The sequence below is a fragment of the Indicator indicator genome, chromosome 24 (genome assembly GCF_027791375.1).
Source record: "Indicator indicator isolate 239-I01 chromosome 24, UM_Iind_1.1, whole genome shotgun sequence".
Lineage (NCBI taxonomy): Eukaryota > Metazoa > Chordata > Aves > Piciformes > Indicatoridae > Indicator > Indicator indicator.
Genome location: NC_072033.1, coordinates 13,790,473 through 13,809,676, shown reverse-complemented (window position 1 = coordinate 13,809,676; position 19,204 = coordinate 13,790,473). Strand labels below are relative to the sequence as shown.

General features: G+C 42.9%; 1 protein-coding gene across 1 annotated transcript in view; it reads right to left on the bottom strand.

Moving 5' to 3' along the window:
• PTPRT (protein tyrosine phosphatase receptor type T) overlaps window positions 1-19,204 on the bottom strand; it is a 419,404-nt gene that overhangs the window by 135,017 nt on the left and 265,183 nt on the right. The window contains exons 8-9 of the mRNA XM_054391936.1: window positions 10,918-11,214; window positions 9,080-9,189 (exon numbers count right to left, since the gene is read on the bottom strand). Of these exons, the coding sequence (XP_054247911.1) occupies window positions 9,080-9,189; window positions 10,918-11,214 (407 nt within the window). The remainder of the gene's footprint in view (window positions 1-9,079; window positions 9,190-10,917; window positions 11,215-19,204) is intronic.

Here is a 19,204-nt window from a genome sequence, read left to right as displayed (position 1 = left end):
TGAGAGCAGAGCACAGGAAACTAAACCCAACCCCATCCTGCCCACAGGCTGGCAGGATCATAGTTATGGACTATGGAGCAGAAAGAGAGCAGTAAGATTAATTTCCCAAAAGTGCTGGTTTAAAAAGTGATGAGGAGGTCACCTTGGCTGGCTTTTCCTAGTTCCTTTTTGTGTAGTTCCTCAGTTGCACCACTTCACAGGACAAAGCCAGCCCTTCATACAATAAAGGCACCACTTCTGGAGTTTCCAGTCCTATCTAGCTGCTAAATTAGGCAATGCTTAAGGTGAAAGAGAAATAACCACCTAGGAAGGAAGAACAGAATACACACATATCTGTAGTTTGCTTTCAACTTAGTTAACCACTATATTTTGCTAAGTAAAAATACTACAAGATCTGAATATGGAAGTGTTAAAGAGCTTTGTCTATATCAGATAAGTGCACTGGAAAAGATTAGATGGAAGAAATGGGCTTAAGAATCAGCTGTTTCCCTGCATGGGCAATAAAGAGAAACAGAATGTCTGAACAAAGAGAGAATAAACCAAAACTGAGGTTTTGCTAAGAAAGAAAGTGTTGGAAGCAGAAAAAACCCAAGACACTCACGTAGCCACAAAAAGTTGTATTTTTACTTTGAACTTTGTGGCAAGAAAGTTGTTTTTGTTTTGTAAGCTCTTATGCCTTAGTTTGGCTTAGAATGAGCCCAGCAAGCACTAAACCCAACACAGATGAAAATAATTCAGTTCCCTCCTTAAAAAAAAAAAACAACCAACAAAACAACAAAAAAAACCACAAACTAAAATAAAAGGTTTTGTTGCAGCCAAATATCTTTGCTCATTTGCATTGGATTTATATTGCTGCAAGTCTACTGGCTTCAAAAGAACAATAAAAAGGCAATCAAAGAAATTGTTGTGCTCAAGGGACCGTATTATGCTTTTATTTCTGGAAAGCTTGATCAAGCAATTTTTTTTTTTTTACACAGTTGATTTATACTATTTATAACACAAGTATGCTCGTTACCTGGAGGTTGTCATACATTTAAAAACCCCTGACATCTGAGTTTCTCAACAAACTTGCTCATTTTCTCATCAAGATATTACTGGAAGCCACGAGATTTAAAGGAGCATCATTAACAAAGGCTTCTGAGTTAAGTGCAGCTTGCAAGTAACTGTGAGTGAGCAGCACACAATTAACAATCCTATATAACATGAGGAAGTTTCTTCAAAAGCTTTCTAAGGTGTTTATTCAGAAAAGCCTTCCTAATTCAGAAATCCTTTAATCATTTCTTAAGTGTTTAAGTAGGATAGGATGGAGAGACACAGCACCAATCAAGGCACAATAGGCTCTTCTGTGGGCTTTAGCCAGCAACCCATTTGGTGTCTTCTCCTTGCTGCTGCCCTCCACAGATGGCAGGAGCCAAGAACAGCTCCCACAGCCACTGCCCTAGGATGCACCAGACAGAGCAAAGCCTCATTCCTGTCATCAGCCTACAGTCAACATGGCTCCGACTGACTGCAGTGCTGCCACAGCCATTTGTGTTTCCAGATGTGAAGGAAATCCATCCCCTCACCAGCAGCTCTATGTATCACCTCTATATTACAGTGCACTGGTAAATGCAGAAGATTTTCCTTGCAGCATCAGAGAAGCCACCTGAAATGTCCTGTGTGTGGCAAATGCTCAAACACATACTGGAATTCTAGGGCTGACATGAAGCTTATAAGCCATACTTTATTAAACAGCATGGAAGTGGGGAGAAGAGCTCTCTATGGGATCCTGGTGACTGAAAGAAAACAGAAGGTGTTTCTTGTCATCTTGTACACCTCAAATTTCAGTAGAAAGCTGTCAAGATAAGCCCTGCCTTGTCCCAGAAACAGAACAAGGTCTGTTGCTGATATGGCATCCCGACCTGCTAAGAAAATGAGCAATGCTCAGACTTACAGCCCTTCTCAATTGCCAAAGGGAAAAAATAACACATATATATAAAATAAAGCAGTGCAACCAGCACCATTCATTTCTCAAATTCTGGCCTGAACCCTGACTAAGTGGGGCTCTTGGCACTGCCAGTGCCTCACCAACCTGTCCACCAAGAGCTCACTCAAATGCTACAGTCAGTAACTATACAGCAAACAACCTCTTCAGCCAGCCCAGCCCTCTTCCAGTGCAATTCCGCACAAAAAGCTGTTAATTGCAGAAGTAATCTCACTGACTCTTTCACTGAAAGGGTTCTCAAACACTGGAACAGGCTCCCCAGGGAGGTGGTTGAGTCCCCATCCTTGGAGGTGTTTCAAAGAGGCGGAGACGTGGTGCTGAGGGACACCAGGCTTGGTAGAGTTAGAGAATGGTTGGAGTGGATGAACTTAAAGGTCTTTTCTGACTCAAATGGTGCTCTGATTCTAATTTAACCAGGTCTACATGCACAGTTCTCCGTACATGTCACAGAGAGGATGACACAGCCTACTCTGATGCTGACAAGAGCTTCAAACTTAAACACATTATCCACGGCCACACAGTTTCATTGTTAGCTCAGAGTGAAGAACTGAAGAACTCTAATTCAGCACAGTTCAGACACAGCAAAACACTGCTTCATGTAATTGACTTTCATGGACTCTGGACAAACAATATACTGCAGTACAAGGCACGGCATAAATCCGGTGCCAAAGGAAAACAGCATTAGTGCGCAGCTGAACAGGGCAGCACCCAATTGCGTGAACACTGCATTGTCGAACGCCCCTACAGAGGAGGGATAAAGCTAACCCAGCATACAGCCCTTAATTGATCATTTCCTGGGTTTTGAGCACTTAACATTGTCTCCTTAATGTCCTCTTAATGTTCAGCTAAATGCAGCAGCCAGCTGTGTGCGCCACGGACTTCCTTCGGTGCACACTTAGTGAGCGAAAGTGAGAAAGCTCCATCCCAGGAGTACCCTGCATCCACAGAATGCAATCGAGAAGCTGTAACATGATTGATTTTCATGGGAACATTCAAAGTCACTTCTCACTGAAGGCAATTTCCGAGAATTGCCATCTTTCTACTATTTCGGCTGCAGAGCTTTATATAAATTGGTTGCAACATTTTGTGGCTGTTGCTTTTTCCCTTCTGGTGGGAGCCATTTCTCACTCTTCTTAACCAAAAAAAAAAAAAAAAAAAAAAAAAAAAAAAAAAAAAAAAAAAAAGGAGGGGGGTACTGGGGGGGAGAAGCCTTTAAATAAACAAACGACTAAGCCAAGTTGAGTTCTCAACCTTTTTTGCTTTCCCAGGAAACATTTTTGCTGCACCTTTTAGCAGGGAAGATTTTATGTTAAAAATGTGAGGTCTCATGAACAGCTTAAAACCAGGCTATGAATAGAAGCAAATGCATGGCCACGAGGGGGGAACTACAGCACCAGATAACCAAGCTTTGTCTTAGAATAAGCAAGCACTTTCAGTGGTCAGAGGGGGGAAGAAATTTGCTTCCACCCTGTTGTAAATGCAGGCAGAGCACCCCAAAAGTATGGACCTTCTCCATAAGCCTCCAAGAGGCAGTTTCCATGTAATGACCTCTCCTGCAGAGAAAAAGTGAAGGGTGCAATGGAGAAGAAATGGTACACTGGCAGCTGAAGAGATGATGAAGGGCAGACTGCAATTTTACATGGCAACTAAGAGGATCTGTAACCTCTGAAGTGCAATTTAAACTCAGATCCACTGGGATTAGAGGAACCAGGCTCCAAGCATCCCATTAAAGAGCTGAAATTGTGTATGAAAGTCCCTTCCATTATTATTCCTGGCATCTAAATAAGAGATTTACAGCATTTCAGGAACAGTGACTGAGAAAACTAGCTAGTTAGAAGCTGCAAATGCATCCTTATTTTTCCCCAGACCCATGTGCAACCCACATGGGACTTAATAATCGTAAAGATGAGAACATAAACGATTACAAGACTACACCTTGCAATGTTTAAAAAGACAGCATGCTGCTCAAGCACTGCCTTTAGGCATGGCTCACTGAAAGGACTTCAACAGCCTGAGAGCCAATTTCCAGCCAAGGAGGTCAATATACTGTAACCACCCTTCAAATGCTTCTAGGATTGAAACACCTTGTAACAATGCCTTCCCCCAAGTATATGGCTATTACTTTAGGCAGGAATGCTAGGGAGTGTTTTTCCTTCTTCCCCTTTAAGAGAAAGATATTCTAAAACCTGACAGTTGTGAGAAATAGATTACACACCAAAAAAAAAATGTGTTTGCAAAGGCAAAAGCCAAGATCGCTGCCTGAGTACACCCAAAAGGTTCCAGCTGCCCAAACACTGAAATGCAGCTATAATGAAGGTTTATTTACATTTTGAAGATGCAAGTTTGCACAAAATATCTGGGTTCTCACTCATATCTGAAGCATTTCAATAGGGATTTTGGAGGAGAGGCTTGAAACAAGCTCATGTCATCTAAAAGCAGGAGAATTTAAGTGCCAAAGGTGACCTTAAATTAGATTGCTGTTCCTGCAGCCCAGTGCCAGCCTATGTCTTTCTGCTGTTTGAGGGTGGTTTGACTTCAGACACACTAGAATCAGTTAGAAAACACCTCAGAGACTGAGTCCAATCATCAGCCTAACACCACCATGGCCATTAAACCATACCCCAAAGTGAGATGGTTCAATGTCACTTGGATACCAAATTCCACATTCAACAAAATACCTTTGTTGCATGTCTTTGTACACAAAGGTTTGGAAGCTGAATTTCAGCATGGTGGGGGTTGGAAGGGACCTCTAGGTGATCACCTAGTCCAACCACCCTGCTAAAGCAGGGTCACACACAACAGGCTGCCCAGGATCATAGAATCATGGAATTATTTTGGTTTGAAAAGAACTCTAAGAGTATCCCAACACCACCATGGCCACTAAACCATGACCCCAAGTGCCATGGCCATGCCTTTCTTGAACACCTCCAGGGATGGAGACTCCACCACCTCTCTGGGCAGACTGTTCCAATGCCTGACCATTCTTGCAGGAAAGAAGTTTTTCTTAATACCCAACCTAAACCTCCCCTGGTGCAACTTGAGGCCATTTCCTCCCATTGTATCACCTGATACCAGGAAGAAGCAATCAACCCCCACCTGATTCCCACCTCCTTTCAGTAAGTTGGAGAGAGCAATGAGGTCTCCCCTCAGTTTCCTTTTCTCCAGGCTGAACAACCCCAGCTCCCTCAGCTGCTCCTCACCAGACCTCTTCTCCAGGCTCCTGCACCACAAGGAAACGAAGCTTTAGAGAGCAGAAGGACCCCCCCAAAGATGAAGAAACAAAGTGCTGCAGGGGATTGAAAAGAAAGACTAAAATATGAATCATGATGCCCAGCTGGGTTTGGAATATTTTCCACAGAAGGAGGCTCCACACCCTCCCTGGGCAGCCCGTTCCAGGGCTCTGACACCCTCACAGCAAAGAAGTTTCTCCTTATGAAAACTTACAACTCCCTCAGGAATTCCCACAGGGCATAAGCACAACTTGGAGCATTTAATATTAGGGGTTTTAAAACACAGCAGCTTTGCAGGATTGGTAAAAAATAATTGCCCAAGGTGTGATGCTTTCAGCCTTCTAGGAGACTGAAGTGGGACAGGACTTAGTGAAATATTCTTTGCCATTGCTGACTTTCTGATACAAAAGACAACTCTAATGACATTTCTATCATGGATGTCATATGCAAAACCATCTCTGCAGACCACCCTACCCAAACCAGTGCACCAGCCAAATCTATAATCTCTGTTGAGCTCTGTTTCTGGACACAGATTGATCTTCTCATCTCATAAGTCACCTGCTCACCTGGGGACTGAACCAGAGCTCCTGAGCTTTACCTCCATTGCATGGCTTGTTTGTGCCAGCAGCCTGTGCATCTCCTTAAAGGCTGACTTGACCAGACAGCTCAGCTGACACCTCCTCATGCAGCATATGCTCCTGTTTATTAACTGCTTTGCTGTGCTCCCCACACACCCAGAATGAACTGTGCCATCACTTGCTTTCTACACAGCTCATACCCTGATCTTTGCAGCATGCTGATTAACTGACTTGTAATTCCCAGAGCTTCCCAAGTTCTCTTGAACAAGAGGTTTCTGCTCCCTAGAAACAGACTGCAATTACATGCTGATTTGGGGATCTAGAAGGTTCCTTTGTTCAAAAATCCAGCTGTGTCTGTACCCAATGTAAAAAATTAATCCTCCATCTGCACACAGGGGGGTTTGAAACCAGTTTTAAATGCAAGGCTATTGCCACATTTATTAAAAGAGTACAATAGCATTTTGAAGCATAAATATCAATCAGAAGAGACTTGCATAAGTCAAGAAGGTTCATTAAGGCCTTTCCATTTTGTTTAGGCTCTTTGGAAGCATTCAGTCATTATGGAATTAGTGATTCTGGCTGCCAAATGACTTGCTGAAGGTTGTGATGCTGAATTTCAGCCCAGTTGGCTTGTAAGCAGTGTGCATGCAGACTGCAATGGCAATTTGTGTGATGTGGAAATCTGCCTGGCAGGGAGCTGCAGGAGTGATTAGAGATCTGGGAAGGAAATCTGTCCCAAGGAAAAGCAAGAGGGATGTACGTAGAAGAGACAGTGTGAATATTTGGAGGCATTTTAGAAGCTTACAACAAAACAAAACAAACCAAAAAAATCTTAACATAACTAGAGAGAAAATACAGTATTCAGATGCAACGAATCAGATCTTGATGTCATCCCAGAATCTCAGCATGGCTGGGGGTGGGAGGGACCTCTGGAGATCATCTAATCCAAAGCAGGGGCACCCACAGCAGCTCACCCAGGATCACAATGGCCAGGTGGGTTTGGAATCTCTCCAGAGAAGGAGACTCCACAACCTCTCTGGGCAGCCTGCTCCAGGGCTCCAGCACCCTCACAGCGAAGAAGCTTCTCCTCATGTTCAGGTAGAACCTCCTGTGTTCCAGCTTGTGCTCATTGTCCCTTGTCCTATCTCTGAAAAGAGTCTGGCCCCATATTTTGCACACACACCCCACCCTCCCTTTAGGTATTGATCAGCATGGATGGTTAGGAGGGAATTCTTACTTAGGAGGAGAGGGTTTATTTTTTTTTATTAGGAGGGTTTGGGCCCAAGGCAGTTTGAGAAACTGTCAGTACATGATCCCTCTGTGTGCTCCTCCAGGTGTAATGTAGGACTTGACACCACTAACTCACATTCATATAGGGATGTTTCTGATCTGTACTCACAGGGAACTGTTCCTTCATAAACGTTGGCAGGCTCTTAGATTTATTTTTCCCTAGTGACAGCAACACAACTGCACAGTTTCTAGATAGCTGCAGTTTGCCTGCACACTGCTGAGCCTCCTGCTCCTTGGGGGTGACAGAGCAGCACTGGGCTGTATAGCTGGGCTCCAGAAGTGAGGGAGACCTCATTAAAGCAGTGCTGCACAAGTTCATTGCTTGACCTTTTTCCTTCTGTTGTTGTTAAAGTCCTCTGCTTCCACCTGGATGAATCCTGTAGGCCATGTGAAAGCATTGAAAACCTACCAGAGACCAACCACTAGCTTTATTTTGCACTCTCTAACCAAGAGGTCAGCTGAACTCTGTTAAAGCAGTGTAAGGCCACCAAAAAGTAGCTGAACCCTGCCTAAAACAACACTTTGGAGGTCATTACTACTGAGGAATTACTCTGGTCCTAGACACATGGCATGAAATCTTAAAATTACACCAGCAGAGACAAAGGTTGCATTGCTACCCTGGAGGCATTCAAGTATCTCTATGCAGCTGCTCAGCCAGAAAAGCTACTCAGATTGCTAAATCCTTCTGATGAGCTGAGCCCAAGGCATTCTTTTAGCAGGAAAATGCCTCTTTAAAAATTAAAAGCAGAGGGGTTTTTTGCATCATTTGATTTGGATTATTTTAAATGTCTTCCATTTAAACAGGTCACCTGCCTTGCCAGGAAAATAATCAATTTATTACTGATCCTATTCAGATTAATTCCTTAAGAATACAGACAGCTTTATTGCATTATTCTTTGCACAGACACAAGACAGCCTGTAATACACCTTCTAAAACCATGACATTGCAAGGACTAGCTCTGGTCTAGTACAGACAAGTGATATGCAACCTCCACCAATGTCTCAACAGCAACCAGTGAAAAATGACCCCTTGCTTGGTCAAGAACTATCACCTGGCTAAGACGACACAAAATTAGCAAGAAGAGCTGCTTCTGTCAATTAATTTAGTCTTGCCATATCAAATTCAGTGCCCCCTTTGTGAGCCAGATGGAGAGATGTCCTAAAAGTGTAGTTACATTAATGTCCAGGAGAAACTTGCCATCTCCTGCTCACACTGCAGAATTAGACCTTATTGATGTTGAACCTACTGGATTTGTTCCACTGGATCATCCCTCTGATGGAGATAGCCAGTGTTAGCATGGAGAGCATGTTTTAAGACATGCTATTCCACAAACTGAGAAGCTGGAGGGGAAGAAGAAAGGAGCAGAACCTCCTTGGTGCCAGCGGAGTTGCTGCCTGCACCCATGCCTTTTCCAAAGCCCAATTGTACATACAAGACCCAACCAACCAACCAAAAACAAAGACAAACAAAACAAAAACAAACAAAACCAAAACCCAACCAACCAACCCACAAACCCCAAACCAAACAAAAACACAAAAGAGTGGTTCTTGCCCCCATTTTGTGTCAGAAAATGCTGCACAAGCCCATGGGGAGAGCTTTTACATCTAGGCTGAACTAGATGATCCTCGAGGTCCCTTCCAACCTGGTATTCTATGAACCACCATAAAAGCAGAATATTATTTCACTTTTTCACAGAATCATTTGGTTTGACCTTGGAAGTACCGCAGAAAGGAAAAGGGCAGGAACTGAATTTCTGAGACATGGAGGAAAGCATAGTTCTCAATTTGTCACAAACACTGGTACAGAAATATCTTCTCTTTTTTTTAACTAGAAAACCTTTTCAGTGGTAGTAGCAGACTATCTTGAAATTTCTTATCTATTTTAATCAGGCTTCTTTTAGCATCTACTGAAATCTCTCAGAGCTAAAGATTGGCTGCAACACATATGAAAAAGACCCAGTGGCAAGCATTCCTTGACAACAATCTGTTCTCCTCACCTCATAGAGTGTAATGATGCCATTTGTCTCATTTGGAGGCTTCCACTGAACATAGATCTTCTCTTCAAAAGGTCCACCCTGGATGGATTCCAAAGGAACAGGTCCAGGAACTACAGGAAGGCAAAAAAAAAACAAAACCTTAGAAGCTACCACCAGCTCCAGAAACACAAAACTCAAAGACACCAAGAGGCCACCAGACAGGAAGCTCTGAACTGGAAATGAAAGAAAGAAAGAAATATAATAAATAAAACTCCTCAAGGTATTACTATCACCAAGGTACTGTCAATATGAGGGGCCTTTTCTCAACCTTTGGTCCCAATAACACCAATGAGTGAGATAAATAAAAGCAGAATCCATGAAAACGTGAAGCTAATCTCAGTATTTCTTTATTCCAGAACAGCAGCAGCAGCAAGGGATTTAATTTGCCCTTCTCCACCCACAAGTTCCTTGCAGCACCTAAACAACCAGATTGCACCTTGGCATAAAGATGCTCCTGAGCTGCACACCTTTATCAATATGAAGGACTGCTTCTTTAGTAAAGTAGAATGTGAGATTTATACTTCATTATGGCTACAAGGCCAGCTAAAAATCCACCTACTCAAGCAAAATTGCAGTGCTGTGGAAGATAACTAAGTAAATGCACTCCCAAGCCTGTCTGATAAAAACCACCTTCATTTTTCTGAGAGAACTGCCACCCTCTTATGTCCCCTCATATGATATACTGGGATGCAAGAGCCAGTTTCAGCTGAAAGAAATTTAGGCCAGCAACTCCTTACAGCTCTGGCAGAGGAAGAAGGCTTCACTAACACATTAGACAGAATGGAGGCTGGTGGTCTGTGAGAGTCCTTGGGCTGGAACAGCTCAGATGGGATAACAACCCTTTAAAGCATTCCATCAGTACATCCTGGGAACAGTTGTTGAGTGTATCAGGAACAGAAGAGTTTACAACAAAGGAGCTTCTGAGATCTATCAACAATGAAGCTGGGGAAGGGTCTGGAGCACAGCTCTTGTGAGGAGCAGCTGAGGGAACTGGGGATGTTCAGCCTGAAGGAGAGGATGCTGAAGGGAGACCTTCTGACTCTCTACAGCTCCCTGAAAGGTGGTTGGAGGCAGGTAGGGGTTGGTCTTTTCTCCAAAGTAACAAGCAACAGGACAAGAGGAAACGACCTCAAGTTGCACCAGCAGAGATTTAGGTTGGATATGAGGAACAATTTATTCTCTGAAAAGGTTGCCCAGGGCAGTGGTGGAGTACCCATCCCTGGAAGGACTGAAAAGCTATGCAGTCGTGGTGCTGAGGGACATGGTTCAGTGGTGACCTTGCAGTGCTGGGTTGATGGTTGGATTCAATGACCTTAAAGGTCTCCTCCAAGCAAAACAGGATTCTCTGAGTCTATAAACTGTTCTATGATTCTATAAAATTATTCTATAAAAACTATGATTCTATAAAATGTTAAATTAAGAAAAGCTACACTCTGTGAAGGAAGAAATTACAACTTCTTGGGACAGTGGCACAATTAAAATCAATAAATGCCAGGACTGCATTTGCCCATCCAAAAAGGAAGCTGCACTATAGGTCCTGGGTAGTTCAGAACTTGACTTCTATAGGTTTAAACCTACTGCTGCTCAGCAACTGCTCAGACTGGTGTCTGTTGTTACCAAGCACTTCAGGGATCCTTGCCCTGTTTGTGAAATGCAAATTCTTTATGCCTATAAATTTTACTTGCATTAAACACTGTCCAGAGAAGCCATTTGTAAGTCTCATGGAACAGAGTGTTGCTTATAGCCTGAAAATATGAGTCTGCCCCCCAAAACAAGCAAGCAAACTCAGCTTAACTTACCATCCTCCTCTGTCTGCACAACCAACTCCTCACTTTCCATTTTGCCCTCTGGGTTAGAGAGGGCTAACCTCAGCCTGATGGTCATGAAGGGTCGAAGACCTCGCAAGGTGTAGTGGGAAGAAGTTTGGATGAGCTCCTCTGCCTCGAATTTTTGCTGGTTAAAGACATACTGGTACTGGACTGTGAGGTTGTAGCTGTGGCAGCGAGTCACAGCATAGCCAAAGGGCTCCCACTGCAACGTCAGCTGTCGGGAGCGAATATCAACAACTTCCACGTTCTGTGGTCCATGGACAGGATCTGTGAAGCAAGAAAAGTGAAAAAATAATCACCTGACATTTAAAGCAGCCAGTCATCCATTTACATGCTTCCTTCCAGATTGCCAGGGTATGTATTTTGCAGTTCTGAATGTTCTTGTCTTTATGATGTGCAAGTGATGGAGAAATGAATGTCAGACCCACACTCAGGAGGCTCCTGAGGGCTCCCTGGAGATCCTTCACCACAGAGCCCTGTACAGTGGCCATGCTCCTGATTCTTGTGAGAGCTCCCTGAATCCAACAGTGGCACCAGTTCAGTTGTATGAAAGCTGCTCTTTCTCCAATCTTATCAACAATAAAGAAAAAAGTAGCTGATGGTCTACCTGGAAGTGCCTAACTACTTTGATTAGTTCAGCCCTAAGCAATGATATCCATAGGAAATGGCTGCCAGAGCAGGAATGGACTCAAATCTCTCAACTTCCAATTTAGCTCCATAGCCCCTACACCCTAATCCCATTCTGCTCAGAGACTGCAGCATGAGAGTGTAAGAACCCAGTCCAAGAGCCTGCCTGTTAGATTTCCAACACCTCATTTTTTATTCTCTGGAATGCCTTGGCAATGGGGCCATAAGCAGACCACACTGCTCATTGAGGAAGTTTTCTGAGTCATCTCCACGAGGTGCCAATAAAACTTTGATCTCAGATCCTATCAACACCTTGGCCCCACCAAAGTTTCGTTGCTCTTTATTATTCTTTCTACATTATCCAACTGAGGTACAGCTTGAATATTCATGTGTAGGAATCATTCTCACCTGCTGTTCCTCAATTTATTTTTAACAGCATAACTCAAAAGCTCTGACTGCAGACTCTGCCCTTTGTATAAAATATAAATGCAGGCACTGCTAGACATGTGGATATAAAGCATGAAGGATGAGGGAGTAAAATCAGTGTTTGAGGTAAGTCAGATGGCAACAACACTACACATGTCACACTTTGTTTATCTGACATTTCCGCAGCTTGTGGGGCTTTTTTAGCTCAATAGGTATCCAAGCAAGGTAATTAGAATACACATCATTGCCTATACAGTCCCTTGATGTATAGCATGTACTCAGTGCTTCTCCCCCTTCTCGTGTTCTCTCAGGATTTCACCCTCTAAAAGGAACAGAACATTTTCATGGGAACCAAAAAAAAACACCAACAACAACAAAAAGAACAAAACAAAACAAAAACTCCAAAATCAAACTGCCAAACACAACCAAAAAAGAAGTCACAAGGACTCCTGAATGCTAGTAGTGCATATTGGAAAGATAATTCAAGTGGAGAAAAAGCCATCTAGTAATCTTTGAATGTAAAACACAGCCCAAGCATACTGACATCAGTCCATAAGCTGCAAATACACCAAGAAGAAGCAGCAAGGTCTGTATTCCTTCCATAAAAACTCAATGGGAAAATAGCTCCTTCTGAAAATGAACTGTTATCAATATTTATATAGCTGCACACATGCAGCCGCTTTGGAAATAGGATGGATATTAAAGGAACAGGGATTTAAAGCTAGCAGCTGGTTTAGGATTCCGTATAAGTCATGACAAACCCTTAGGATCCAGGAAAGAAAAAAAAAAAAACAAACAACTCTTGAATGAGATTCCTTAGTACTCCATGTAAAAAGTACTTATAAAAATAAGTTTGTATGCATACATCTACACAGAGATACTTTGCATTAAAGCATCCCAGCATGGTAGGCATTGTAAGGGACCTCTGGAGAGCATCTCTTCCAACCACCCTGCTAAGCAGGGCCACCCAGGATCACAGTGTCCAGGCGGGTTTGGAATCTCTCCAGAGGAGGAGACTCCACAACCTCAATGACTCAAAGTTGTGAACTGAGAAGCTAAAATAGAGATTACATAGTCCAGACCCCCCTGTGCAATCACAGAACATACCACACCCTCCATAAAACTGTTCTCAGACTGATAATCCAGAACTGTGACATTTTCCAGTGCAGTGCAAACATGTGCTCCCACCTCAAATACTGCATCCAGTTCTGGTGTCCACATCATCAGAGGGACACAGAGTTGTTGGAGCAACTCCAGGAGGGCCACAATGATGATCCGAGGGCTGCAACACCTCTGCTGTGAGGATAGGCTGAGAGAGCTGGGGTTGTTCAGCCTACAGAAGACTCTGGGGGGATCTTAGAGCTGCCTTCCAACACCTGAAGGGATCCTGCAGGAAGGCTGCAGAGGGACTTTTCATGAGGGTGTCTAGAGACAGGACAAGGGGGGATGGTTTGAAGCTGAGGCAAAGCAGGGTTAGACTGGATCTTCGGAAGAAGCTCTTCAGTAGGAAGGTGGTGAGGCTCTGGAATAGGCTGTCCAGGGAGGTTGTGGATGCATCCTCCTTGGGGCTGTTAAAGGCCAGGTTGGTTGAGGCTTTGAGCAGCTGAGTGTAGTTGAGAGGTGTCTCTGTCCATGGTGGGGAGGTTGGAGTAGATGACTTTTGAGGTCCCTTCTAACCTAAGCCTTTCTGTGATTCTTTGACGTCCAGTTCCCAGCAACGGGAGGATGGGGATAGAAGTTTCAGAAACACCCACAGCATGAGAAATTTCATAGACACTTGGCATTTCATGACCTTCTAGATTCCAGAGCAAAGTATAAATATAAATAAGCAAAAACTATTTAAACTTCAGTTTCAGAGAGGAAGAAACCAAACTGAAATGAAATCACCAAAATAGAAGCTGGCCCTAGAAGGCCTTACATTCTCCCTGGCTCCCTCCTCTCCATTTTCAGAAAAAGGAGATTGAAACTGAGACTATGTAATTTTGAAAATGTTTTCCTGCTCCACACTGATTTCCTCTGCAGCATCAACCACTGAAACTCATTTCCAAAGATGAGATTTTGTACTATTGTTTTTAAAGGATAGTGGTCTTACTTCCTTCTCCATTAAATTCCTTCCAGTTTTTAACTCTGTAAGGACAGAATCTCAAAAGATGTGGAATGCCCAGCCCTGGAACTGTACTGCCCAATATCACTCAGTTTTAATTAAGGACTTATTTTCCCCTCAAAGGACCAAGAAAACTAAAAGTGTTTATAGCTTATCTACAATCCTCCAGGACTGGTGAATGTCTGAAATGGGACAAACTTCTCCATTTCTATACTCTCGGAATTAGAGCTTCCAAATAATGCAAGAAACCCCCCAAAATTATTAATCTTGCACTTGGCTGATATAAGAAAAGCTGTTAATATGTCCCTCAGCTTCAGCTCCACAAAAATACCTACCAAAGCAAGGTAGAAACCAACCACCCCAACCTGAATAAGAGATGATCTACAAAAAAGACATTGGTGTAACATGCATAAGTCAAAGTAAAATTGCCTAAGTGTCCTGAGACCCTGCAAAAACCCAAAGGAAATTCTGAAGAGGCAGGAGAAATGAAACAGCTCCCACCAACCTGTTAACATCAATCTGGAACCCCTGCAGTCTCTGGAATTTCACTGTGCAAATGTTGCATTTCCATTTCACCCTAAACTATGAATCTACCTCATCTTTATTTCCTCTTCTTCTTCTTTATCCTTAAATTTCCACAGGATGAGACCTGCCTCCTATCACAACACAGAGCATTCCAGACGTTATTCAAGTGTCTGTCACAGTCCAGGATAAAGCAACCAACTCTATAGAGAGTGCTGCTGACCCCTTCAAAAAGATCCTGGCAGATGAATTGTTCCACAAACACCTTCCACATCGATGTCCTGTGCATGGATGTTTCAGAATGACAGACAACTCTGTCCATCCCTGAAGCACAGCACATCTTTCAGTGACAGAGCTCCTTTTCTGAGTGGCACAGCTCAGAGCTCCTGCCCATCACATGTCAGTGCCTGAACGTGGTATAAATGCCTTTTCAGGCATGATGGATAACAAACACTGATTAAACAGAGCTCCCCAGTCTTTCAGTACTGTAAAAGTCTTTTGGCTCTGCACTGCTCTGCAAAAAGAACCTCTCCCTAAGATTTGGATCTAAGTTTGTTTGGTTTTTAAGCAGTTTGGGTATCAGGACTGGTCCAAAGAGTACAGACAAAGCTGAAAGCAGGCAATTATACAGAGAGGCATCTTCTGAGAGAAGACTCACAAGAGAAAAGAGATTAAAAAAAAAAAAAAAAAAGGATTGAGACTGATACAATAAAATCCCCACAGAACAAACAATCTGTTTGTCGAGACACCTACAATCAACTAAACCCCAAGCCACACACAAAGAAATCGGTGTCATTACAGCTGATGAACTAAAATAGGCTATTTGATGGCACTCTGAGCAATGAAGGAGGACATCTGCCACACAGATGAATCCATTATAAAAGAAAGATGAAATAAGTTAGATAATGGAGCATGTGCTTAGGCAGGCCAGGGACTGAGCTCTCACAACAGTTACCACGAGCTCTTCACAACACATCTTCGGGTTTGGATTGATCTCCTTTTGTTTCAGTCACAAATTTCACTTTGAATTCTGCACTGAAAGAAATTCAAGATTAAAAAAAAAAAAAAAAGGAGGGGGAATATTTGATACATTACAAATCCCTTAAACATCTTCTGATCTCATAGTTCAACCTTGTGAAACAAAACAAAGCAATGAACAATCAACCCCAATGCCTTCCAACTGAGCCCAGATCCATCTGACACTTCAGAAACTCAACAGACCTTTGAATTTGTCACAAAACGTGCCTGCCACGCTCACAGGTTAATAATTCACCAGCCCAGGCTTGAACAATGAGCAAAGCATGTGGAGAGCAAGACCACAGACTGCACAGGGTTACCACTGCCTGCCCCAGTTTACAGCAGAACAGAGCTGCCAAACCTCCACTTGTAAAGAACTCCAAGGTAATTAAGCAGCACCTTTTAAAAGAGGTAAATTAACATCTGCTTAAATGCATTGTTTTGGTGGTTTGTTTTATTTTTTTTTTTCTATTAGGGTTTGAAATGGTAAAATTAAAGCTTTCTTCCTTTTACACCTGAAGCTATTGTTCCCTAACAAACTTCAAAATAATCATCTAACCCAACAAGAAAGGGTAATTACTGGGTTTATTAAAGACATCTCTCATGGATACCACAGAGCAGTAGCATTCCATGGCTGGGAACCACAGGTACAGTATTGAGCATTTGGATGATTAAATACAAAAAGCACAATCAAATATGCTAATGAAGGTGAGATCGTGAAGCAGGGAAACCACTTGGGTTTTATCAAGCAGAAGTGAAATGTGTGGGGCGCAGAAATTCATTTTTATGTAAATCCAGTGTTTATTTTAACTACTTCACCAGCACACACGTGCATTTGTTTTCATGACCTCTTCCCTCTGTTTGCTTCTGCTGTTAGCTTCAAATGGAGTAAGTGGAAAAGATTAGACTAACATAGGAGTTAGTTCCTGCCAAAACATACATTATCTCCATAAAAATAACTAAGGGGATCAAAACAGTAGGTAAGAGAGAGGTTTCCTGCACACAGCAATGGCTCTGTTGAATGACTCTGAGCACCAAAGCCCTCTCTTGCAGGCAGGCTTTCTGTTGCTTCTAACTGTGGCTTCCTTTTATGTCTGTGCAATCTGCTCGAGAAGTTCTCTCTGCTCTTTCAGAATCCTGTCTTTCAAACCCAAAGACTAAAAACAAACAAACAAAAAAAAAAACCCAAGAAAATACTTCCAGCTCAACTTGTAGATCTAGCAGAGGAGCTATCAGTAGATTGAACATTGGCTTTGTGAGCACTACTGACAGATCACAACTGCCCCAAACCACTTGAGGTTTGTCCATTTTCCTCAAGATCGAGGCGCAGCAGCAACTGCTTCTCTCACAGTCATGCATGAGGAACCTCTCCAGATGGAGACTAGCTGATGCCCTGATGACATCCCCAGAGATTCTCTCTCCATAGCATGCCATAGAAGCAGAAGAAAAAAAAAAAAAAAAACAAACAACCAAACCAATAACAATGCCAAGACTGGATAATTACTTACAGCAAAGCAGAATATGTCACAACCATCATCGTAGACACACAGACTGGTTTGGGTTAGAAGGGACCTTTAAAAGTCAGCTAGTCCAACCCCCTACAGTCAGCAGGGACATCTGCAACTAGAGCTGGTTATTCAGTCCCAGATGCTTGTCCTGGAATGATTCCAGGCATGGGGCATCTACTAACTCTCTGGGCAACCTGGGCCAAATGTCTCAACAACCTCAACATAAAAATTTATTCCTTGTATCTCATCTAAATACCCTCAATTAGTTTAAAACCATCACCTCCAGGCTGAACAACCCCAGCTGTCCCTGCCTGTTCTCACAGCAGAGGAGTTCCAGCCCTCAGATCATTCCTGTGTCCTGCTCTGGATCCATTCCAACAGGTTATTTTATTATAGGTTATTATTCATTTTAAGGTTAGACAAATGGGGAGTCCTGAGGAGCAGGTGGTTGGAAATTCAGGCAGTGGAAAAGAGGACAGAAACTGTAACCTGTGTCACCTAGTTTCTTTTCCTAGTTATTCCCTTAACTAGACCAATACACTTTCAAATTCCTGCAGCCAAGTAGGGGTAGCAATGTACTCCAGCAACACATTTTGAGAAGGGATCTAGATACAATTTATGACCAGCTATTTGATTCTAATTTCATGCTCATGTCCTCCTTCCAGCAGGGTGTTGCAGTCAGCAATGTGATGCCATTAATGCCATGGCTGGTTAGCTCTGATGTTAATGCACATATTTGAATAAATGTTCATTTCCAAGTGCTGTAGACACTCCTTGGGATAACAGAGAACAGATAAAAGCCTGCTCTGAACAAAATCAATGTACCACATTCGGCCCAATAATTGCCCTTTCCCTAGGATATGGCTCAGACAAAAATAAAGCAGAGGAACTTCATGCCAGAGGAAAGTGTGAGGAGAGCAGAATGTGAAGGGCAGGTCCAGCACTTCTTTAAGACCATTGGTATCTGATCAGTGTGATGATAAGAAAATACCCTTGAAGAATTTCAATACAGGTGTTTTGTACAAGAAAATACAGCTAAATCAGTTCCTTAGAAACTGTCAAGCCTATAAAAGAGTGCAGCTTCTAACACACTCTGGCTCTGGTGTGATCTGAACACTCAGGCCATAGTGTCAGGATTACAGCAGCCTGGTTAATACCCCCAATGCACATATTAAAAGCCTGACTGAAATCCAAGCTGTCTTTTAGCCCAAGCAGCCTTCTTCTTCTTTAAATACAACTGGGTTAATTCTCTGCCCTGAAAATGACTCAATGCAAAACAATTCCAACTTGTCCCTAATACTTCATCTCCCTGCTGCCACATGGCCCCACTGCACAGCCACAGGTTTCTATGATCAGATGTGCTCAGGGTTTGTTCACTCTTCCATGATCCCCACTTGCTGCTGGAGACATGAATCTGCAACAGGCAAGGTACTGTTCTTGCAGGAAGGCTGTGAGGAATTGGGGAAGTCCATGTTAGGTTCAAGGAAAAGGTCACTTGGTCCAGGAAAATACACCAACAGGAACTTCAGATTGTTTGCTTCATAAATTTGAGGAACTTCTGAGTTTGTTGATTGGATTAAAAAAAAAAAAAAAAAAAAAAAAAAAAGCCCCTCAAACCAGCCCCCAAGAAGGAGGATTGTCCACCAAAGAATATCAAACTATTGCCATTCTCTTCTCTGCTCCATGCTATCTTCTAAGACAAAGCTGTAACTTGACATGATTCCCTAATCCCTGTTTGCTGTGTACGCCTGGACACAGACTTTTTAAACCACTTCCCAGCTCATTTCTACAGCCAAACAAGTGATTAGGAGCCAGTTTTACAATAGTGTTAGCACAAGGGAATTATTAATAGTCAAGCAAGTCACTTACAAGGGAGATCATTGCATGAACACCCATGAAGACATCCTCCTGCCACACAGCCAGCTCTGCCTGAGGAACATCCACAGCTCCCACAGAGAACAAAACCAGAGCCTGCCACAAGAAAACTTTCTGCAGTCTTCAGAAGGTAAAACCATGACATAATGAAGACTGATATCCAAGCAAAGCAAAGTGG